The following is a 24,151-nucleotide window of genomic DNA, read 5'->3' as shown; positions in this document are numbered from 1 at the left end:
CCTGTCTGAAAAGTATTTGTCTTGTTGGAAGGATCTTACCAGAAATTAGAAAACCTTTTGTAGATATCTAATACCTCAAAAGAAATGAATTATTAAGATACACACCTGCTGCTTTAAACAATATGCATACAATAGATTATATTGATATACTAAGGGAAATTCCCAACAGAACCAAAAGCCTAAAAATTGCTGGGGGGAAATAACTACAATGTTTCCCCCCAGCAATTACATACAACACGTATGGGCTCACCACATGAGCAAATAAAAGATATTAAGTCCTGCTGACTTTTGTACTGATGCTTTTCTTGTTCAATCACTTGTAACGCTCTGCTTCTACCATTCAGGTCAACCTGTGTAATTCTTATTCCACAGCTGCTTGGCCTGTAATTACCACTTACAGAACCTTACAGCATAAATGTCACATCAAGATGTGTCGTCACAGATAGTCTGTATGGCCTCTGTGGAGGAGCTGATGATGTCGTCAGAGTTATCTCAGCTTGAATGAATAAAAGAAATGCCTGCAAATGTGGAGTTTCACAGATGTGGGTGAGAGGGAGGGTCCAACTATGAGATGTATTATGGGAACTGATTCAGTGTTTCTGGAATTTGTGACAAATACTGTATAAAAGTTAATAGTAAATTACATTTGTTGTGAATCTTTTGCATTTCAGAGAAATAAAAGGCCAACCTAGCAAGTTTGTTCCCCAAAAGTTATTCTGGGAATTGTGTGTTTGGGACTTGCAGAAAGCACTTTATAATATCATGGGATCTGAATGTCCATTGTGTGGTTGTGCATGCATGCTTGTGTGCGTGTTCAACAGCTCAACACAGTAACACAGTGGCAAAATGATTGGCTGATGGCCTCACACTGAAACAATGCTTCTTTGACTGGGTGTGGCTTTTCCCTTTCCAGTCAGACACTCAAGGACCTGGATGAGAAGTTGGGGTGGGCAAAATAATCATCATAGTTTCTGATTTTATACAAAACGTTCCCAACAACATAACAGCCTAACGTTTGCATACAAACAAGTAGTCAAGTATCGAAGGAAGCTGGTGTCGCATTGACGGTTGGCAGTGAAGAGGTTAACACTGTGACAGTCTGGAGGAAAAGTAGAATACCAGCCTCAACTTGCAGGCAGTTATTGCGCAAAACAACAGCGTCCAACTTTTACTAAAGGCTTCCAGATGTGGAATGAGTTTTCTGTTGAATGTGAGCTGCGCCTCACTGGAATATCCCAACACATCCTTTACAGGATTATACTTCAACAAGTCGTTTGTCCAAACCACTAAACACACACACACACACACACACACACACACACACACACACACAGGTTAGGGAATAGGTTCTAGCATAGTTGTATCATGTATGAGTGAAGATGGCTGGAAGGTGGCGCCTCGGCTGCTGCTCCTTCTTCCTGGCTGTTCTCATGCAGAGGGAGGATCCAGGAACGCTGCCAGGGGCTGACTGTCTGTCTGTTGGAAACACTTCACCGACACAAGCAGCAACGCAGCAACGCAGCAACGCAGCGAGGCACACAGCAAGAAGAAAAGTGAGCAGAGAAACTCGCAGTCGACATGTCTCAGGTAAGAAACAACACAAGAGCTCTAAAACTAACAACTTAAACCTGAGTTAAGCTCGACACAGTTTAGTAATGTTGACTTTTGAAACTTTACATTTTGTTCGTTCGGTAGATAGTGGAAAAAACGGAACGGTTTCCTGCTGAAGACTCAAAATTTCACGCCAGGCAGGAAAAAAAGTGACTGCGGAGGAACTTTCCCCAGATAGGTCGAGTTTAACGGCTGGTGTTTGACGGAACTCGTGCACTTCTTCTTTAGAGCCGTGTGCTGCTAGCTGCCCCTCCCTGAGAAGAAGCGCCACTCAAGCAGTTAGTCCCGTGATTCATTAAGAAACAATGCACACATACTAGAAGCATCGTTCATCTGTGAGGGTATTACAGTTGATTATGAACAACATATATTACGGAGAGTGTGTGTAGCTTTGACTATTTTATAATATTTCTTCATCAAGGGCGGGTCTCTGTGCTAATGTAGGGCCCAGGTGGAGTTCATCCACCTGTCCGTGTGGGTTGTATGTAAAACACCATTGTACAATGCAGCATGGCTTCCTCTTTATTATGGGACCTGTCTCATTCTGTTACATATTCGTCCTTGATTAATAGACTAATGATAAGTTAATAATAACCTATTATGTATTTCTATTTCTGTGTAAGTACATTGAGAGCAACAAGCAAATCTGAGAGAAATTCCTAGTGGGTGTAGCCTACTCAAACCTGGCCAATAAAGCTGATTCTGAATCCGGATGTTCACATAAATTCCATGGATGTTCAGTAGGGAGGGGCCACCGTGTCCCAATAATACACTTCAGTGACATTGTGTCACTTATCATCAATGAGAGCAAACTATGGTGCACTGGAGCCTGTGGTCAGCAGAATGCTTTAGAACTTGCTTACATTTTATTTTATAGCCCCAAAACAACCTCAACTCTCACTTCACTATTGATGTGTACAGCTAACAATGAACAGTGAGCTGGAAAGAAATGCAGGGATTTGGGTATGGAAATGAGCACTTACAAAAAACAGTTTGTCTTCAATTGTTCTCATTGTAACTAAATCACGAAATGCTTCTCCACTGCTCAACTTTACAATATAAGTCCAAAAGTATAAAAAAAGTATTTTCTGCCATTAAATATACTAAGCCTCCTGCTTATATTTCAGAGACAACTGTGGTATATTTTGGGTAGTATAACCTTTAGGTACACGTTGCCTTGTCCTCACTCAGGATATTGGTGTGCTCAGACACTGTGGGATAGTTTCTGTTGAGGTGAAGTGGGCTTGCAGCAGCTTGTGTACATCAGTCAGAAAGGGTGTGGTTTCGACAAAGCAGTTGGCCCACATGCACTGAATAACAATAGCGAGACAACCATCTGTAATGCTGCTCTAAGCCACATTGAAATTAACACTGAATCATATGACTATTTGTAATGTGACAGATGTTGCAGAGAATTCTCAGCTATTTGTCTTTTAGCTGATAGTTCTAGTTTTAGAGTGCATTGTACACTACCTGCTCAGCAGCAGACAGACACAGTTAGAGACTAGCTGGTTAACTAAGTGAACCATTTAGCAGCTGAAGAGACAGGACTCCCAGCGGCCAAAAACAGAGCTAAAGAGAGTTTATCATATTTAACTTATGGACTTACTTAATATAGGTTGATATTATGCAGTGTTTAGGTTGGTATGATTCCTCCAAGTGGCCAAATAAATAAATGAATACTTCTTTAAACAGTCGTAATACTTTGTAAATTCCTTACAAATTGCAATACTGATTGATGGAAATGGAGTAAAAGAACTACAAAGAGGCAATTAAAGGTCCATTTTGTTGAAGAAGTTTGTGTGATAGGATTGAAAGCTCCATATCAGTTACTAAATGGACCTTGTGGTGGATTGTTTTTTGCTTATAAAACTTAAGAAACTTATAAACAACAGTTTGGAAGTGCAGAGGGAAGTGTATTTTGAAAAGACGCTATGCATGTAACAAGCTTGTATTGCTGTTGTTGCTACTGAAGTCCAAATCCATTTTGCCATTTTATTGCAATTCATTCCCAGACATGCTGCTCAGAGCAATGGTGCGTTCAAGCTGTAGTCAGTAAAAATGACTATCGGCCAAAGGCAAATTAAAAGCTGTCATGGTGTGTTCAAATGCAATCTTGTAAAACAGTTTTTGGTGATAAACTTTAATAAATACGTTTTTTGAAAGAAAGTCAATTAATTAAATTAAATTGTATCACCAATTTCCCTCAGAGGGCTTTACAATCTGTACAGCAAAAGACATCCTCTGTCCTTTGACCCTCGCATCGAATAAGGAAAACTCCCCAAAAAACCCTTCAACAGAAAAAAAATGAAGAAACCTGCCATGTCTTATGTTGATGAATGAACAACATAATCAAATCACAGCATAGTCAATACATATGATATAAATAATAAATACAATGACAGTCCTTCTAGCAGTAGTAGCACTAATAATAACAGTATTAATAGAAAGATGATTACTACTAATAATAATAGTGGCAGTGGGTGTCAGGCAGGAGAGCACAACCAAGGTCCAGGTATAACCACAATCCATGGAAACCAGAGAGGCGAGAAAGCACACAGTCAACTTAGTAATGAGCATTAATGGGACATAAATGTATACAGATGGAAAGGGAGAGAGGAGCTCAGTGTATCCTAGGAAGTCCCCCGGCAGTCTTAGCCTATAGCAGCATATCTAGGGGCTAATCCAAGGCAAACCTGAGCCAGCCTTAACTATAAACCTGAGTCAGCCCTAACTATAGACCTGAGCCAGCCTTAACTATAAACCTGAGCCAGCCCTAACTATAGACCTGAGCCAGCTCTAACTATAGACCTGAGCCAGCCTTAACTATAAACCTGAGCCAGCCTTAACTATAAACCTGAGCCAGCCCTAACTATAAACCTGAGCCAGCCCTAACTATAAACCTGAGTCAGCCCTAACTATAAACCTGAGTCAGCCCTAACTATAAACCTGAGCCAGCCCTAACTATAAATCTGAGCCAGCCCTAACTATAGACCTGAGCCAGCCTTAACTATAAACCTGAGCCAGTCCTAACTATAAACCTGAGCCAGCCCTAACTATAAACCTGAGCCAGCCCTAACTATGAACCTGAGCCAGCCCTAACTATGAACCTGAGCCAGCCCTAACTATAAACCTGAACCAGTCCTAACTATAAACCTGAGCCAGCCCTAACTATAAACCTGAACCAGTCTTAACTATAAACCTGAGCCAGCCTTAACTATAAACCTTAGCCAGTTCTAACTATAAACCTGAACCAGCCCTAACTATAAGCGTTATCAAAGAGTAAAGTCTTCAGCCTACTCTTAAATGTGGTGAGTGTGACTGAAACTGGAAGCTGGTTCCACAGAAGAGGATCTTGATAACTGAAGGCTCTGGCTCCCATCCTACTTTTTGAGACTCTAGAACCACAAGTAACCCTGAATTTAGGGAGCACAGCTCTCTAGTAGGATAATCCGGTACTATAAGCTCATTAAGATATGATGGTGCCTGACCAATTAAGGCTTTAGAAGGATTTTAAATTTGATTCTCGATTTTACAGGAAGCCAGTGCAGAGAAGCTAATACAGGAGTAATATGATCTCTTTTTTTAGTTTTTGTCAGGACACGTGCTGCTGAAGAGAGGGGCTAGGATTTTTGTTGTTGTTGGATACTTTCAAATTCTAGTTTACTCTTGCTGGTTTTTCCCAAATTGCCTACCCCAGCTTTATCCATAGCAACGTAGCAGATCGGAATGCTCAATAGGCGGTTTTTGAAGACAATGCTGAATTATGTATTTGTCTCATTCATTTGTGATCATGTGTGCAGAGGCAGAGATTTGGGCAAAGCCTGTCAGAGGGCAATGCCCCTAATCAAAATTACCAGATCTAGGTATGTTGAATTATGTTAAATTATGTTAAATTCTATTTAATTTGTCTTCCTACCGTTTCTTCTCCCCAGCATTCAGACCTGGAGAAGGCCATCAACACGCTGGTCACCCAGTTCCACTCTGCTTCAGCTGACAATGGTCCAACTCTGAAAACCGATGAATTCAAAGGTCTTTTGTCCTCCCAGATGCCTAATCTGGTCAAGGTAAAACTGCTAGCAGTGTCCATGTGCTTCACTCTCAGCTGGGCCTGCTATTGACTACAGTAGTTGGGTCTGGCATTACACTTCACATTACTCACCTCACACAAAGACATCTTCACCAGCATAGTCCCACAGGCCTCATACACACATACAACCTATAGATTATATAGGCTCAGTTAACATCATCTAAATTTTGATTTCATTCACCATCAAGGTTTGTTAAAGTAGTATACTTCTGAAAATGTGTTATTTGAATGTCAACATCCCTTTAGGGTTGAAAAATGGCCCCAATATTTGTGGTTTGCATAAATGCCTTTTGTTTGGGAAATGTATGTTGGTCGCAAGTAAAATAGCTACTGTATATAGGTGGATAGAGAAGTGGATTATGTTGTATATGGATGTTAAGTTTTGAAACTGGGTCATGATTGGAATCAATTTTAACTATAGTGAATTCAAGACGACTACTAGCTTCCTTTGCAAACTGCAAGATACTAACTTTTTAGAGCCACACTTCGAGCCTACAGGTGAGTGAGGGAGTCCAATACAACCCTGGAAAAATCCTGATTAAGCCTGACATTTTTGAGGCAATCAAAATGCAATCATCGAGATCACTAGAAACGCGACGCCAGCAAAACCATTGTTTTAAATGGTACGGCACGCTCCTCTTACGCCACATGTAAAGTTGTTCTCGTGGTTTTTAGACACGCATGAAACTTAAAATATTCTCAACTTTTCAGCGCCAGGCGCAGAGTCGCAGCTCTCATCAATGTCACACTTGGCCCAGGCAGCCAATCAAATCGAGCAAGAAGCGGGCTTTACTACTTTACCACTGCGTTTTTGTTTTGATGCTGGTAGATGTGGTAGAAACGGACAAAGGCAGATGAAAGGTTGATGTTAGCGGTTTTTAATTACAATGAACCATATCATTTTCCCCTCCTCCTTCAACAACAGAGCAAGAGCCACAGCTCGATGTCTGCATTGAATCATTTTTTCCGTTATTTACATTTGATCGTCTCGGCTGCTTTTGAAGCGCCTGTTGCGATGCATCTCAGTGTGAGTTTACACTCTTTTTTTTCTTAAAAAATGCCTCTAGAAAGTCAAAAAAGTATCAACATGTGTGAGTTGGGACTACGACACACCCGTGTCGTGTTTATCTCCGACTCAGTTGCTCTAACCACAGTAGCATTACAGCCCAGCACAAGCTACTTTTCTTTTTTCTGTGGACTTAAAAATAAAGCCATCAGCACATGACAAAATCTGATGAATGAGTGTTAATGACTGATTATCTTAGTTTAGCTTGTTATTCCACCATGCTACAGTTACAGAAAATAAAAACCACCACATGAACTACTGGGCGTGGTCTGTTACCTTAACATGTAGCCTGACTTTACTGTTTTAACTTCCCGTTCATGATGGCCGTTACGCTTCTACTAGTTTATGCTAATTGCTAGTGCTAATATTTAGCACTAATTGCTAAGGTTAATCACTAGCATGCTGATTAGTATGGTTAGGGTGAGGCAAGTGCTGTAAAGGGTCTGTTATAGTGGTAAAACACAATACAAACTCTCATAAAGATTTGTAAATTTGAGTTCACAAGTAAGGTCGGGATGATAGTTTGTATAAGAAGTGGACATAGTCATCATGACGTCACTTACTGGTTTGTGGACTGCCGTTTTGAAGCATCAAGTTTGCCAATATGGCCGTCACCATCTTGGCCTTTTTGCAATCGATGAACGGATGTCAAGAGCATCCTATGCAGGACTTGTGCTCTTGAATGATGACCATGATTTGACTTTCATATATATATACATACAATTGTCCATTGTAAACCCATTACAGTTTACTTTTCCTGTGCAATGAGGGAATATTGTTATTATTATTATATCCTGCCTGTACAGTAATCAAACATGCAAACTACCAGTCACAAGCTTGCTTCTCTAACCTTTAGTTCACTGTGGGGTTTTAACAATCTGTGGTGAATTTCTACATACCATAACTACTGTTGAAAGAAATGTACTTCGTGTTTTTCCACCATACATTTCTGGAAATGTGGGAAAGGCTTTCAAACTGCCTTTAGATCATCGAATATGGAGATAATATCTTGTGTTTTTGGTGTCTGAAGTCTGGGTGGGGTTAGTCTGGGAAAACTCCTGTTTCTTGCCTCATCCAACTTCTCTTTAGCAATGTCACCATGTTCCCAAATGTCAGCTTTGAAACTTTGGTGAGTACAATGTGAGAAGTGGAGTGATCCTTTATTGTAGGAGTAAAGATTTGGTCAGTGCCTTCACTTTCACAGTGAACACACAAATCATTTCTACCTGTTTTTACTTTGCCCATGATGACAAAACAGATCGGCACAGACCAGGGGTTCGGTGAGATCCTGCGGAAGATGGGTGTAGGTGACGGTGAGGGCATCAGTTTCAAGCATTTCTGGAACTTAATCCAGTCAGTAGCCACCTCACAGCACGGCCTCCTCAAAGGCCAGACGGGCTCCTCATGCGGCTGCATCCTCCTGTGAAGAGTTTCCACCCTGGAGTTTAACTAAAAAAAGCAACAATATGCACATCACTCTCCTAATCAGGTGTCGGACAGATTACAAAGTATAGTACAAAAAAGTATTTGTGACTCAAACATTACAGTTTTCTTTTTATTAAATAATGTGATCTCTTATCTGACAGGTTTCCACATCACACTTCTGCCAGTATACTGCCCAGCATCTTTTGCACCAATTAAAGTGCAAATTCAGTCTAGTATTGGTATTTACATTCTGCATGTTGCTTTATTTTTTGACTACAATTTGAACTATCATACAATAATATAATATAATCATCTTCATACGAAGTACCCGATAACATCAATTTCTAGCCATTTGGTGATCATGAATGAAGTACTTTCAGTGTGTTTTTTATTCTACACACTGCACATGTTATTATAGGCAATCAAAGTGTCCACATCAACATAACGCTCTGAAAGTATACCTGGTTGTACGCCTTGTCATCCATATAGACGTGTTTTTAAGCTTCAACAGAAGTGCTTGTTGAATTACAGTGACATCTGAATTTGACCTTGTGTGTGTTAGTAACAAAACACAAAAGTGTACTTTGGATAGATCCTAAATTTCTTCGCAATCATGTGGTGAAACACCTCAAATTGTGTACAAGTAATGATTTACACTGTGCGATCCTGCATCCACTCTGCATTTTCTATGTATTTATATTTTGTAATTCTCTGTATTCTGACCTGTGTGACACCTTAAGAAAAATGATGTAATAAACATACAAACAAATCACCAGTATTTCAATTTGATATTGTTTGATTTATAACAAAGAAATTCCTCACAGCTTAAGTAGTCTTTATGAAAAAGTGTGGTATCTGCTGTAACAGTTGTTTTATTGCTTTAATTAAGTACATTATCAGGATAATTCCCACTCGCTTAGCTCTTTAAACAGTCAAATATGAAGCATTGCCAGAAAGCTGAAGCAGTAGAAGTAGACTATGCAGCACTATATTGCAGTATCATATCAGTGTCAGGCAGAATACACCATCTGTGTCAAACCTTTCTGCATAGAAGAATATGAATGCCAACTATGCAACAAAAAAAAGATGAACTACTGTAATCCAACATTACTCCAGCATTATGGATTGAAATTATCATGGACAGAGGTAGTACATCCTCTCTTGAGTTTCTTTCCTTCTGGTGTACCTCGAAAGTATTCAAGATAAGATGAGAACACATACTTATTCATGACTTTAACCCTCCCAAAGATTTCCAGCTCTGTTTGCTCATCATGGTCGACAGCATTCATCAGCTGTTTCGATATGATGTACAGGGCATTTTCCTTTGCAACAACCTGATCTAACCAAATTTGTCTGTTCTGCGGTGCTATTTCATAGTTGTCAACGGTAACGCCGTAGAATCCTCGTCGCAGGTGCTCAGGCCAGGGTTGCTCAGTCACCATGGGGTGGTCAACTCCAACAAACGCTGTGCATAGGGGGCTGTCAGTCCCTCGTGAGCGGCCTACTTCACAACCTATGACACTCATAAGGAAAAGCGAGAAGGTTCTGAAGTTACACACAGATGATGAAAACACTGCAGCCATGAAGTAATGACCCCATCTCTCACAGTTGTAGCTACACTGCTGGAACTGGAAAGTCTGGCGACAGAAGTCATTGAATTTGGATGCTTTGAGACCCTGTCTCAGCTGCAGAAGGGAATACTCACCCAGCTTCTCACTGAAATTCTGACGGAAATATTCAATTTCAGCTTGATTGTCAGGGTTTATGAACTTGCCTGCCAGACTTACATTTAAATTTTTCCTGTGTACTTTGTAAATGCATTCATTGAGAACATAGTAAAGGTCTGATGTAACTTCCTCTTTGGCATTGTATCGTATCTCCACAAGTAGATCCTTAATGTTAATGATATGCTTCAAGACAATGTTGTTTTCTTCTGGTCCTGGCTCTGTAAGCCAAATTGCTTTCTGGAGTCTTTCGTCTGTGACGTAATCAGGAGCACGCCTTCTTTCATTCTCCTCAAAGAACAAGCTCCAAGTAAGCCCCTCCAGGCAATCTATAGAAGGGTACTTTTTGCGCAGTTCCATTGGAACAAACATTTGAGGGTGACTTGGCCACTCCAGTGTCTGAAGATACAAAACATTTCCTTCATAATTAGAAAACACTGGCCCTGCACAGCCAAGTTCCACTTTTATAAGCAGCTCACCTCTTTGGTCTAGTTCAGCAATAACACTTTTGCTGTGGTCATGGGACCTCCAGACTCCGTCACTCCTAGTCATTATGTCTCCATCAGAACTAACAGACAGGATGGAGTTGTGTAGGTGTAGCTGAGTTTCCACACTGAGAGACCGAAGAACTTGTAGCAGCTGAAACATGAAGTGCAGGTCATTTCCAAGGTTGCAGCTGATGAGGTGGATTGTGCCAAGATGACCAAAAATGCTGTCCGTTGTTAAGGTTGACACAAACTTGGCAAGTTCTTCTGGGCCATAAGCAGCTAGCTGGACTGTTCCATTGGCACCATTGCTGCTATGGCCAACCAGTACGACGACATGGTTTTTAGTAGAAAAGGAATGGCTTCCACTCAGCATATGTAGCGCCCCCTTGTGGTACCTCAGCAAAGTTGATACAGTGAGATGCCTCTTGAAGAGGTAAGTGGCTGCCTCAATCACTACAGGGTCCTCTTCCATAATGACTATAGTCTGGTGGCTGTTTTTAGTGAAATCTCCTTCCCCAAAGGTCGTATGTTGTGGGTTAGACATCATTTCTGTCTCAAATGTGTCATGACCAAAAGTTAAACTGTCTGCCTGAGTCGAATAAACTGGGAAAGCCTCCTTAATGAGACAAGCACTTCCAACACAAGCAGGTACTGTCTGATTAATGGAACACAGTACATGAAAAACTGGATTCCAGCAGTCAGTGATAATTTGACACAATTGAGACAAAATCAGAGATTCTCTAAACCACAAATCTACTCTTGTGTTATTTACACCCATTAGTTTTGACTTGGTATTTCTGTCAGTATAAGTTGGCCACTTTCCAGGGTCTCCGGGATCAGGGTGTAGTGGGTCAAACCTTGGTGGAATTCTCCAAAGACATGCCCTGGAAATAGATAAATAATATAGGTGTATTACAAGCCAGTGGATCAAATCAATGCATTCACTTAAATTAGTAGGAATTGTAATAAGTCCTTTGATAAGCACATTAGTGCAGTTTGATAGTGGTGACTTTTCTGAGACAATGATTTGGAGTTTATAGTGTTAATGAGTTTGTTGGCATTAGGTCTGCAAAAAAGAGCTTCTTTCAGGTCCCATCACAGCCTCTCCTTCCCCCCTAATGCAATGTTCACACTATGAGCGTCAAAGCAACAGGCTACACCAACAAGGAGTGTTCAATGGAAGCCATGGACATGTAGCTACAAACTGACACTTGTCGCTGCTTGATAGCTAGAAATCAATGTTGAGCTGGCCTCAACCTTTTTCAGCATCATGTTTTCGTTTCACCATTCGTCGTCACCTTCTCTCTCCCCACAATTCCTGTTCTGTTACCTTTAAAAATAGAAGAAAAGGTATTCTTGTAGTTAGCTAGTGCCAGTGCTATTGAACAAAATAACTACAATAAAGAGTGCTTCGGCAATACTTTGATGGAAACTTGGTGACAATTTTGCCTCTTTGCCTTTGCTTTGTCGCTCGTAGTGTGCAAATAACTTTAAACTCTATAGTCATGCTAGAAGCTGAGGATGTACTTTGACACAGCTGCTAGCTTCAGCATGCTAATATGTTCACAATGACAATGCTAACATTCTAAATGTTTAGCAGTTAATGTCTTCCATTAACTGCTGAGTCCTGCTGAGAGAGATGAAAATGAGGAAGAACGGTTTTAGCCGAACCTCAACGAAGAAGACGACCAGGTTCTGAAGGCCGAATCCAGCAAGAAATGGAGAGTTAAATTCAACAAACTACAATCATCCAACCAGATGCAGATTTCAAAAGAGGAAACGCCGTCACTGCATGCAGCTCAACCTCCAATCTGCTCATCAGAGCCGTCAAGTGAAACAATACCTTTCCAAGATGTAAATGATGTTCCTAGGCCAAATACATTTATGTCACATAATAAAACAATCTTGGATAGAAATATCTTAGGCCTAGTGATCTAAATAAAATGTATATTTAAACTAACATAAAGGTGTTTCACAATCTTCCCTGGTGCTTCTCAAACTCTCAGCTGCTGAACGGTGCATAAATGTTTGGAGCCAGATTTAAGGTATAAACGTCGAACGGATTTAATTGATAGACATCAATCAATGATATGAGTCACTGATTGTACCTGTTCACATGTAATCCTATTAATTTAGCTGTAGTTCATCCTTATTCATTGTACTGTTCATCATATTCATTAATTCACTCATTTTGTTTATTTTATCGTTTATTCATTTATTTTCTGTTTTAGTTATGTAGTTAGTCAAATAAATATTTAATTTATAAAGAACTTGATCATTTGATTTGTGTGTATATGAAATAATAGGTCCCTGTACACCTTGAGAAGAACTCCGTAGTAACCTTGAGATTAAGATTGAATTAGTTAATATCAAATCTTGAAGTTTTCCCTATTTTTCCAAGGGAAAATAAATAAATAAACACATTATGGTGTCCAAAATGGAATCTTCCGTTAAATTCTGTTAGTTACACTAATGGTGGATTATGGCGTAAACTGAGTGCCATCATTCTTTTGTACTACTTTATGGCTCATAATTGAATTAGTTATAATTGTTTCATATCTTGATATTAATTCAATTATTATTTATTAAAGCTGCTACCAGCAACAACACTACATTCACTATCTTGCCATTCTGTTTTCAAAAGTTTTATTGGACAAATAGTATCATAGTATCATAGTAAGTCATAGTATCACCAAAGCTGTGGCGGACATGAATCTACCAAATTTCATGGTTGGTGAGATATTTATATCAGCATATTACTCTGGAACAGTTAAATAATATACAAAGGACAGAGCCCTGATATGTGCCTGATATGATTTTATAAAGGTATATCGTCCGTCCCTTTAACTCTGATGCTGACTGATAGAATAGTTTTAGTACAGATATGTACTATTAGTACAAATAGTACTGTAGAGTAGAGCAAAGACATTAACTCAGTGTTATATTATGCAGCTGTTTCCCCTCAGAGATAATGTGAATAGTCATGTCAGGTCTATCACAAAAAAAGCAGCAGTCTGTTGCACCATGTGATGTCTCACCTGTCTCCTAGATTAGAGCCGAATGGAGTCCTCTGAACACTCCAATCTGTAATGACAAAAAAGCCAATAGATAAAAGCTATTGTCTGATTCTTGTTCCACTGGTTTTCAGGCAATTAGTGTAAAATGCTGCCTGGTGATGATAAGAGTAATCAATAGTTCTGCCTGAATATGCTCATGCGTTGTAGGTCAAAACAGCCCAATGGAAAACTTGGTATGTCGATAGCTCACTAAATATGGACATAATACCATTATAAATGTGACTCATTTGGTTTTCCTGAGAGACTTCACCAAAATGCCACATACAAGGACAGGAATTAAAACAGCAACGCTTCATCTACTTTCAAACTAAAGCTTATGAAAAAGTGTAATAATCTTACCAACATTCATTCCTGCTGCCAAAGAAAGGTGAACGATAATAACACTAAATCCACAGAGTTTCAGCATGGTTTCTCTGCAGAGCAGCTGAAGTGAAGATCACTGAATGCACCAGGCAGAGGAGCTTCAGGTCACATCTCAATCCACATTTGGCTAGATAAAAATGGAAATGAGAAGATAATGTTTTCAACTGTACACTTCATCAGTTAAACATTACAAAACTGCATGATGTGAACATGTTCTGACTGCTCCACTTTACTTCACTGTGTAAAACATGTACATTAGCATGGTTTATTTCTATTTTGATTGTGTATTATTATTGTTAACAGTTTGACTGAATATGTAGCTTAAAGAAAATTGTGCAGATGTGTCACTGAATACTAAAATGACAGATCCAACTAACTGCTCCAACTTGCAGAACGGTTAACTAAGTGCATTCTTACAGGCTAATACAATTTAATATACAGTACGTGATCTGATACTGACCTCAGACATCCACAGAATTGAATCAAGACTGGTCTGACAGAATCAACAAAAAGTTAACATTATGAGCTTCATAAGAGTAGAATATATTTCATGAGGTTTTGATATGGGGTCAGATCAGTCTCAATATTAATGAATGCACACAGAGACAAAATGTATATTGTGATTTATATATAAATAACTCTCCACAAAAAAAATAAATGTCAATGCTCACAAAAATAGTTATTGTTATATATAAATGTAAACAAAATCCACAAATAAAAAACAAGATATTCACAAATATGTATTGTTTTAAATAAATGTAACAGAAATCCACAAATATATGCATTTAAAAGGTTTAACATTTTTCCAACATTTTTACGTTTTTTCCAACAGGGAATTTTCTATAACCAATCAGATTTCTCCACCATTTTCTGCCAATCACATGAGCTCGCCTTGCGAGGTTCTAGTCATACTCAGGTATGGAAGGGGGGGGGAATTAAAGAACGAAACATCGTTGCTGTATCACTTTGTTTGGATTGTGTTGGGGATCTTTACAGACTTATCTGCCCATGTTTGGTTGTTTAGGGTGGGGCTACCTTGTGATTGACAGGTCGTTACCGCTACCAGAGCTAAATGCGGCGTCTCTACGTCACTCGCCCGCAGTCTCAATATGATCACTTCTGTTCACTGGTTGCAAAAAGTCAAGATGGTGACGGCCGTAATCCAAGATGGCGATGGCCAAAACTTCGAACTCGAGGCAGTCCACAAACCAATGGGTGACATCACGACGACTACCTCCACTTCAACACTTGTCTGGAGTTCACAAGTCAGCCGTTTCCAGGAGAAAGCAGACATCTGATTGGCTACAGAAAATTCCCTGCAAGTGACAACGAGGGAGTCTAAAAAAACAACAGAAATGCAGTTTTTGATAAAAAAAAATTAAAATCCATTCATATACATAGATTGGATTTCTATTATATTTATTTAAAACAAGAAATATTTGTGAATCTAATGTTTTACATGTGGATTTTTTTACATTTATGTATAACTATTTTTGTCATTTACATATAGATCGCAAAATACATCTGTGAATTTATCTGTGTGCATTCATTAATATTAAGACTGGTCTGACCCCATATTTTGATTAGATTGCACATGTTTAATTATTTACAAACCCAATAAGATTATTGAAACAACACACTAAAACAGACCTGGGCATTGTATGCCCCCGGGCCATACCCGGCCCTTTGGCTGTCGCCGTCCAGCCTGCGGGACGTCAATGGGAAATTAGGAATAAAACGTAAATAAGTGTACATCATGCACGGAATTAGCTTTTCTGCTATTTTGAAGGCAACTGTAGCTGTTTTTTTCTTCTCAATTTACGTACGTTAGTATGTTCGTGAATGTGTGTGAGCAGCACTGCAATGTGTTGGTGAACTGAGCTTACGGGAGATGTGAGTTAGCTGTTAACCCCGTAGAAAATGTCAGCCTATGTTAAAAAAAAGAAAGATTGATACACAGTGTAGAGTTTTTAGCAAAACATCTCTCCATTACAAGCATTTGTGGACTGTTTCAAGAAAATAAGAGACACACACTAAGGGTTGAATGTTTTATTATACTGTTGATTGGTTTCTGGTGGATGTTATGTTCTCAGGTTATTGAAGGTCAGGCCTGTAGATACAAACAAATTATTAGTTTGGTTATCTTTGCCAAAATGATTGAGTATAAACTGTTGTTTATTAGTGCTGTCAAATAACATGTATATTCAAAGCACTTACTCTGCTGTGTCTCCTCTCCAGGGTGTTCGGCCTGAAAGAGTCCCCAGTGTACCTTCAGTTTATTGTTCCGGGAGGTACCATTTATTAATTAGTAGAGGGGTAGTCAAATTGAATTACCTGTTCGGGCTTTATATGATCTCTATTGTGATGTGTAACCACAATATAGATCATACAGATAATTGACATTAGGATGTTAGAATCCATTTTAATGTAGTTGTTATAGTTTAGGTAATTTTGTTGTCAGGTAAGGGGCATAGTTACCTATATTGTAGTGTAGTCAAGGTCCTCGTCAGTGGCAGGCTATATAAAGCTGCCATAATCAATTTAGTGCTGTCGCTGCCAGGACCACATGCTGCCCGTGGTCCATGAATTAAGTTGAGTCACATATTTCGTGATTATTGTTGGTGAAATAAACACCTAGTGTATTTGCACCTAATCTTTGTGTCAGTCCTCCTGCTTCCAAAGTCCAGGCGCTGTGTGGCCAGCCTAACACATGGACTTCTAAGTATTTATTTACTGAAGTCAAAGGTAAAGCCGTGTGCTTAGTTTGTGGAGAACAGATCACAGTGTTTAATTTGAATCGCCATTACGAGACAAAACACACGAAGAAATAGAAAAAAACTGCAAAAGCAACATGCTCAGAAGATGTTGGTTCTCTTTGGATCTCCCTACATATGTGAACAAACATTCTCCGTGATGAAGTTTTACAAATCCAGATCCAGATCCTCTCTCACTGACCATCAGCTGTCAGCTGTCCTTCACATCTCACCTCACACATTCAACCTGACTTCAGTGCACTCGTTCACTGAACTGACAAACAGAAAATGAGGTCATTGGACTAAAAACAATAGTAATAAAAGTTCTCATTTAGTTTTACTATTAAATATGGGTATTACATATGTATATTTGTTTGGATCATTATTCCTGCTGCAGATGTTTCAGGGGGAGCTCATGTTAACTCCTTTATACTCAGTTCAGTTTGTGTAGTTAGGAAGGGTTTGAATTATAATGTGCAAAGTAACTAGTAACTAAAGCTGCCAGACAAATGTAGTGGAGTAAAAAGTACAATATTTACCTCTGAGATGTTGTGGAGTGGAAGTACAAAGTTGAATAAAATGGAAATACTCAAGTAAAGTACCTTGAATTTGCACATAAGTACAATACTTAAGCAAATATACTTAGTTACATTCCACCACTATATTTACTCTTACCACTCACAGCTTATCAAAACCATACAATGTACTGCTTTTTATGACGAGGTGGAATAATATTGAGCAGGATTGAGTTCAGTCTGTTGGGCCAGCCCTCCACAACAGTCCCTGTTTCTCATGTGGCCCCTTGGGGAAAATAATTGCCCACCCCTGCTCTAAAACATGGGGGAGGGGGGGCTACTGACCATTAGGTACAGTGCATACTGCACACTACAGACTGTAAAACAGGAACTGTGGGAACAGCATATACGCTTACCCATATATATACGCATTGAGGCATCGTTTCGGGGATGAAGCTTGGAAATGGTGCAGCGCCCACAGAGTCATACTTTGCTTTGAGTGTACACTGGAGGTCTATCAGCTCCATTTGGATGTGCACAGGTGCTCTTTCCAAGTCAACTGCAAATGGATTGCTGAGCAGTTAAAATCTAAATTTCTGAGCTGCATAATCAGCAAATCGCCAAGTGAACTCTGTACCAAGTGCACCCAGTTTATCAGCAAAATGCGCAGTCAGGAACACAGCGGCGGCGACACGGTTTGGCAACATGGAAAGTGACCCAAGTTTCCTTGCTGCAGCTGAGTCTCCCACAGGCGCAGCATGGCTTGGAAAGCTCTCATTACATCATGCATGTCTGTGATCTCACGTCCCCATCCCTGAAGCTGAAGTTTTAGCGCAGTGAGATGCTTCGTTATGTCGCACAGCTCACATCGTCACTTTTCATCCCGGAGCTCTGTGGTGTGGCGGGCCAGTTATGATAGACATATGATACCTTCTCGCAGGCCGGATATAATTGTACCAAGGGCCGGATTTGGCCCGCGGGCCTTGAGTTTGACATGTCTGGTTTAGAGCATGGTCCCAAGAGACTTTTTTTTAAACTCTACACGTGATACATGTGCCTACCAAATTTCGTGGTATTCGTGGTTCAATTTAGTGAAACATAGCACTGGGGCTGCTTTTTTGAATATTTGTATGGGGCGCTATCGACGCAATTTTTTACGGCAAAGGCCAAAACCTATATCAAACATTTCTTTTCATCACCTTCCATGAGGTCCATGAGTTTTTGAGCATCCCAAGCCACAGAAAAAGCAGCTTCCTTTTTCATGGCGAATACTCCATTGCCACGGCAGTGGTGTTAACTGAAAACTCACAATATTCATGAGGAAGTATCGTAAATGTCTTCAGGCTTCCCTTACAAAATTTGAGGTTGATTTGGTCATCTGGTTAGCAGGAGTACAACAAAGTACAAAACGTGTTATTTCCTTATGCTAGTAGTTGGCGCTTTGACTATGTGAAATTTTTGGCATGGAAATGTGCTCAGGCCTGGACCAACATCATGCATAAGAATTTTTGCACAGATTGCATAAAATACCTTGGAGTTACAACAACTTCCTGTTTCATGACGAATGGCGCAAAATGGGCGCCACGCCACCTAAAGCTCCTTCCATGAAAACGCACCATTTTTATAACTTTTCATCATATCGGTCTTTTGATCATCCTGACCAAATTTGAAGTTGATCGCATACATTCTGTAGGAGGAGTTCGTTAAAGTTTATAATACACAATTCCGACACCCGTATCAGACTTCAATGGTCTCGTACAGCCACCATTAAGCAGATGACAGACAGCTATTTGTCATGACGTACTCCTTGCCCAGCAGCTTCATGTTTGACGCTGGGAGGTGTACAGACTGTTACCACATGGTTGTTTCCAGGTCACTGCTAATCCTCTCCAATCTTCTTTTCTCCTCATTAGCCATCTTAACCACTCCTTTCGCTGCTGCGCTCACAATGAAGCCTATCTTTGACCAATTCTGTAGAAGTCTAATTTTACACGGCGTAGTTTGAACCTAAATTTGGTACAATAATTACTGCTGAATTCTAATATGTAGTGGTGTGACAGATCAAACAGACATTTTGATCAACATAGGAACTCGAAGCTGAAGTTGGATGCAGAATAAATAGAAGTGGCTTTGAGAGCAGCCAAGAATGGACCGTTTCAACGAGCAAAATCCTCAGTGTGCAAGTTACTGTGCGTGGCAATATGGTTTCCCAATTCTGCAGCAATAGCGTTTTTCTATGTGACGGAGACTGAGCAGGAGAGATAACCTGGTTGGAGACAGACTGTGGAGCCAAACATCAGAAGATTCTTCAGCAAAATATCAAGACGGAAATCAAGTAAACAACAACATATCTGACAGGTACATACACAGATTACTCACTGAAGACTTGCAACTACCCTTTTCTATTTAAAAGCATTTTCCTTTCTGCATGATAGTATTACATATACAAAATATACCTCATTGTAGCTATTTTTAGAGTGAGTGAAAAATTCAATCCAAATTTTTTAGATGTTTTGTTCAGCTGACATGAAATCTTGTGAAGTTGGGTTTGTGCTCACTCAAAATGTATTTGTAATAACATGGGGTTGAAGAGATAGAGAATAGAGAGAACAAAACTACAGGTTTTTTAGTAGATCATACAGGTATTATTATGCATTACTGATGTATGCACAACCACAGCTGGACTTACTGTTACTATACTTCAAAAGTACTCGTAATTTAGTATTTTACCTTCGTAGTGTACATAGTAGACATGCAAAAGATGTTTTACATATATACTGTACTACAGAATGGTCAAAATCAGGGCAGTGATTTAACAAAGGTGTGTATGGCCTGAGTGGAAGGTGCAGGAGTCATGAAGCAGACTGAGAGTCCAAAGATCAGGCAGAGGTTCAAAACTGGCAGGTACCAAATAACAGATATCAGCTGTTAGGCAGCACATAACTGAATACAGAAGCTAGAAAGCCAAGGCAAAAAGCACATTTCAACTTGTATGACCTGGCAGGAAATTATTGGAACTGGCTCAGTATATGAACTGGAGTGGGGACAGGTAGATGGGTGGAGCAGTCAGGTGATGGGAGAAATCTGAGGGATCTGGTGGAAAATGGCTGAAGGGTTGTGTGGAATAGGGAATGTGGCTGAAGAGGAAGGAGGGAGAGAGAGACACTTTCATTAGACCCTTCATGCGCACCAAACTCCATTCCGCCAGAATGTAATGCAGGCTTTCTGTTGTGAAAAAATAACACTATGACATAATCAGAACTTCAGGAGTTTGAAGAGGCTAAACAGATGTGCTTGGGGCCAGAAAGGCTGGATACACGCCTTGCTGTTTAGATGGCTGTAATGTGTGTGGCTGCCCTGTAGGTGGAGACTGGAGCCTGCTGGACCTTCAGATGGGAGGAGGCTCTGAGGCTTTGTTGTTATAGTAAAGGCTCAACCGCGGTCAGCGTATTCCCTGACCGGGTCACACTTCTTCGGTTCAGCTTTCAGCGGTGCAAAGACAGTTAGTTGGGCAGAAAATTGCGGATTTTCTTTTTGGAGTTTCAAGAAAAGAACGGAGAGGAGGCGACGGAAACCAACCACAGAGATGTAAGATCACTTATGATAAGTCTGTCACATTGTCCACATCGTTAGATGAGTGCTGTTTGACTCGATTTAGTTTTACGGCGTCCTGTTGCACAAAGGAAAAATGACTCCTGAGTACAAGCTCCATCAAGGTGAAGCAACGGCAGCGACCATTTACAGCACGAAACATCACCCCAATACCGGAGGGGATTTGTGTTGTGATAGTGTTCGCAGCCTGACTTGACTGAGCTGAACTTTGGCCGGGGACTTTACCACGTGTTTGGTTTACAGGTCATTGTTAACTGCCTCTGTGTTTAGCCGAAATTAAACTATCTTAGCTACTGTCTGCTACGCACGTATGTAGACTGGCTCCATTGTAGCCGGCTAACAGTATACATGGCATGCAGCTAAGTCAACAAAGCCGAAGCTAAGATGGATAACATGAACATACAACACATACCCACACGCCTGTCTGTTGCTGATGTGGTAGTGGAGCTGGTTTACTGTAATTGAAAGGTGTTTCAAATATCTGCCTCCCTCGTGTATGGAAGTAAAGTTAGTGTGGACAACACATGGGGCTAGTGGCAGATGCCCCTTTTTAAATTGTACCTGTGTCTGTCAACATGCGTGACATATTGCTTAAAGGGTGCATGTGAAGTTGATATGTGGCATACAGATTTCTAGCAGCAGAAGAGCTGCATACCAAAAGTTTGTGTCAAGAAGCATACTCAATTTAGTTTAATTATGTTTAGAATGTAGTGCACGGGAAGAACTGATTGATAAGGCAAATGAAAAGTCTGAGTGCGTTCCAGTACCCATACTACCATAGTTTTTATTTTGGTCACATTTTGCAGAATGAAAACCAACATGCTTTTCTGGCCATTCTGACCCACAATCCTCTGTGTAGCGGAATATATCACAAGAGAGAGCACAAACACATGACAGCTCATTGACAGCTCACTGATGGACTGCAACAGATATGTGAGCAAGAGGGTCAAAGTTCAGGGTACAATGTTATGGCAAATTAGTATACCAAATTGTATGTATTCTGCACAAAATAGTAGGTACTTTGTAAGGGCAGCTTCAGTATGTACTTAAAGTAAAAAGAGAAAGTATGCGATTTGGAACACAAAAAAAGAAAATTGTATCCATTTGGGGCGTCCTGGTTGCTGAAGGGTGAAAGCACACCCAGCCTGGGACCTTAAAGCTTTTGCGTTTCCCAGTTTGTACATTATTGAATCCTTTCCTCACATCTTAGTCCCGTCCACGAGAGACCAGAGCTGAAGAGGCGAGGAAGAGATGCAAGGAGACGAGGCAACAAGCAATTAACAAATTCTTGTAATAAATGAGACATTGTTGCCTCGGAGCTGTCCTTTTTAAAGCAATCTCAATTTAATATGACGTGTGTTACAGCTGCATCAGCTGTCCATTGTTTTGTCACATCGCAGTATTTTATGATCTCTGTCAGATGAGCATAAAAGTGTTCATGACAAGTTATACATTTACAATTAATTCATGTCATAAAGTGGCATGATGTGACAAGAATGTACGGATGTCACACATCTGTAGCAAACAGCGATCTTTCAGCCAGGAGACCGCTGTTCGTTCCCCATGTGAAAAGAGAAGTCAATGTTGATGTTTTTGTCATATAACTTCAGTAACGACACTTCCGAGGTTATTTTAACCCAAACGACAATATTTCCCTAAACCTAACCAAGTCACTTTGTTGCCTAAACCTGGGCTGTTCTAACCTTGTTATCCCTTATGTTTTTATTGTATACATTCAATTCAGCTATTATAATCGAGCCATGTATCATACAACGGTATGAATTCATGTCCCATTATTGCTCATTACTAACGATGCTTCTTCCCCGAAGTCTTTGTGCTCTCTCTCCTCACAGGTTTCCGTGGATCGTGGTTTTATCTGGACCCTGGTTCTGTCTGACACCCACTGCTACTATCATTATTATTATGAGTCACATTGCTATTACTATTGCTGATACCATTACTGCTTTTGCTATCATTGTTATTCTACTATATCCACTTCTGCTGTTTTTATTAGTAGTCGTAATTTTGCCATCATTATTCTGCTTACTACTCTCACTATATGAATAATTTATGTCATATGCATTGAATGAGTTGTAACTCTGTAATGTTGTTCATTCTGTCCACATGACATCTATCACACTTCTGTCCATCCTGATAGAGGATCCTCCTCTGTTGCTCTCTCTAAGGTTTCTTCCTCTTTTCTCCCCGTTAAAGGGTTTTGGGGAGTGTTTCCTGTTCTGATGTGAGGGTCCCGGGACAGAGGATGTCGCATGTGTACAGATTGTAAATCCCTCTGAGGCAAATTTGTAATTTGTGATTTAGGGCTATACAAAATATATTGAATTGAATTAAATTAGTCTACAAGATGCGCCTGGAGCAATGCACAGCAGTAGGATCAGGAATAAGAATTCACAAAAGAAGCACATGAAATATACAGAATCTATGCTGTATATAATGAATTCTAAGTTCCACTATTTATTTATTTATTTATGCAGACTGTGAGAAATGAAACAGTGTGTCTGTTAAACACCTATTTGCTCTGAAATCATTGGCTTTAATGCTTCATTTTATCAACATCAATGACATCATCCGTGATTTAGGTTCTGAATAGTAAGGTAAGTATCTGTGTGTACAAATGTCGCTCAGTGGAGAGCAGGGTCTTTCAATCAAAGGATCGGCGGATCCCCGGCATGTCGATGTGTCCTTGGGCAAGACTCTTAACCCCAAAAATTGCTGACTAGGTGTGTGTGTGTGAATGTTAGTTAGTCCTGATGGCCAGGTGGCCTAGATAAGCGCTATACAAGTACAGTTTAATCACCACTGAGAGTTGATGCAGTTATGATGGTAATGTACCATTGGGAACGCTGTAACATGTGACAATATTCTTGCATACATAACTCACCTGAGGGTCTCTCTCTCTCTCTCTCTCTCTCTCTCTCTCTCTCTCTCTCTCTCTCTCTCTCTCTCTCTCTCTCTCTCTCTCTCTCTCTCTCTCTGTGTGCCTATCTTAGATCCAGTGATGATCAGCTTTAGAAAGCAAAGTTTGTGGCTTCAGCTACAATCTACACCCCTCCTAACAAGTCTTTGACACTGGATGAACATTAGACCCCCGTGCTCGCTCTCTGACCTTGGATGTAACTAAGACTCAGATCCTCATTCCTGCTGTAATGGAGAATCCCAGCCTGCTGTCCCTCACTGTGGCCTTGCTGGGTTTTCTGAGCCCATGTCTGACAAAACTGACACCCAGAGTCTCCTTTCCTATGGGTGAGTAAAGTTTATCCTGTTGACAAACTTAAACATACTTAAAAGTAGTATTGTTAACAGTGCGGGTTTAGAAAATTGAACAGGGCAGTGCAAATGTTTTATTAAGTAGTACATTGTGTTTTGTCATTTTTAGACTGATGATAGCACCATGTTGGTGTGGCCA

General features: G+C 40.1%; 2 protein-coding genes across 4 annotated transcripts in view; both read left to right on the top strand.

Annotated features, from left to right (window-relative positions):
- The first annotated feature begins 1,477 nt into the window (after positions 1-1,477).
- s100v2 (S100 calcium binding protein V2) lies at positions 1,478-8,970 on the top strand. The gene is made up of 3 exons (XM_068704420.1): positions 1,478-1,587; positions 5,547-5,678; positions 8,026-8,970. Exons 1-3 carry the CDS (start codon positions 1,579-1,581, stop codon positions 8,191-8,193), a joined length of 309 nt encoding a protein of 102 aa, XP_068560521.1. The 5' UTR covers positions 1,478-1,578; the 3' UTR covers positions 8,194-8,970.
- Positions 8,971-20,565: 11,595 nt separating this feature from the next.
- sema4ab (sema domain, immunoglobulin domain (Ig), transmembrane domain (TM) and short cytoplasmic domain, (semaphorin) 4Ab) overlaps positions 20,566-24,151 on the top strand; it is a 33,846-nt gene continuing 30,260 nt past the window's right edge. For 2 of the 3 annotated variants that reach the window (XM_068704388.1, XM_068704386.1), the window contains exons 1-2: positions 20,566-20,700; positions 23,736-23,988. In XM_068704388.1, coding sequence (XP_068560489.1) covers positions 23,892-23,988 — 97 coding nt within the window. In that variant the 5' untranslated portion in view covers positions 20,566-20,700; positions 23,736-23,891. Of the gene's footprint in view, positions 20,701-22,938; positions 23,008-23,735; positions 23,989-24,151 lie in introns of all 3 variants that reach the window. The other variant, XM_068704387.1, reaches the window with a different exon arrangement.

This window comes from Cebidichthys violaceus, unplaced genomic scaffold (genome assembly GCF_023349555.1).
Source record: "Cebidichthys violaceus isolate CVI_PGR_0920_01 unplaced genomic scaffold, fCebVio1.0.p SCAF_91, whole genome shotgun sequence".
NCBI classification, from domain to species: Eukaryota; Metazoa; Chordata; class Actinopteri; order Perciformes; family Stichaeidae; genus Cebidichthys; species Cebidichthys violaceus.
Note: the sequence above shows the minus strand (reverse complement) of the source record. Positions and strands in the feature narration are given on the sequence as shown.

Bases quoted from the DNA above. Each gene is read 5' to 3' on its own strand.
- s100v2 (XM_068704420.1), top strand. The intron at 5,679-8,025 runs GTAAAACTGCTA...ATGACAAAACAG, and splicing joins AGATGCCTAATCTGGTCAAG to ATCGGCACAGACCAGGGGTT.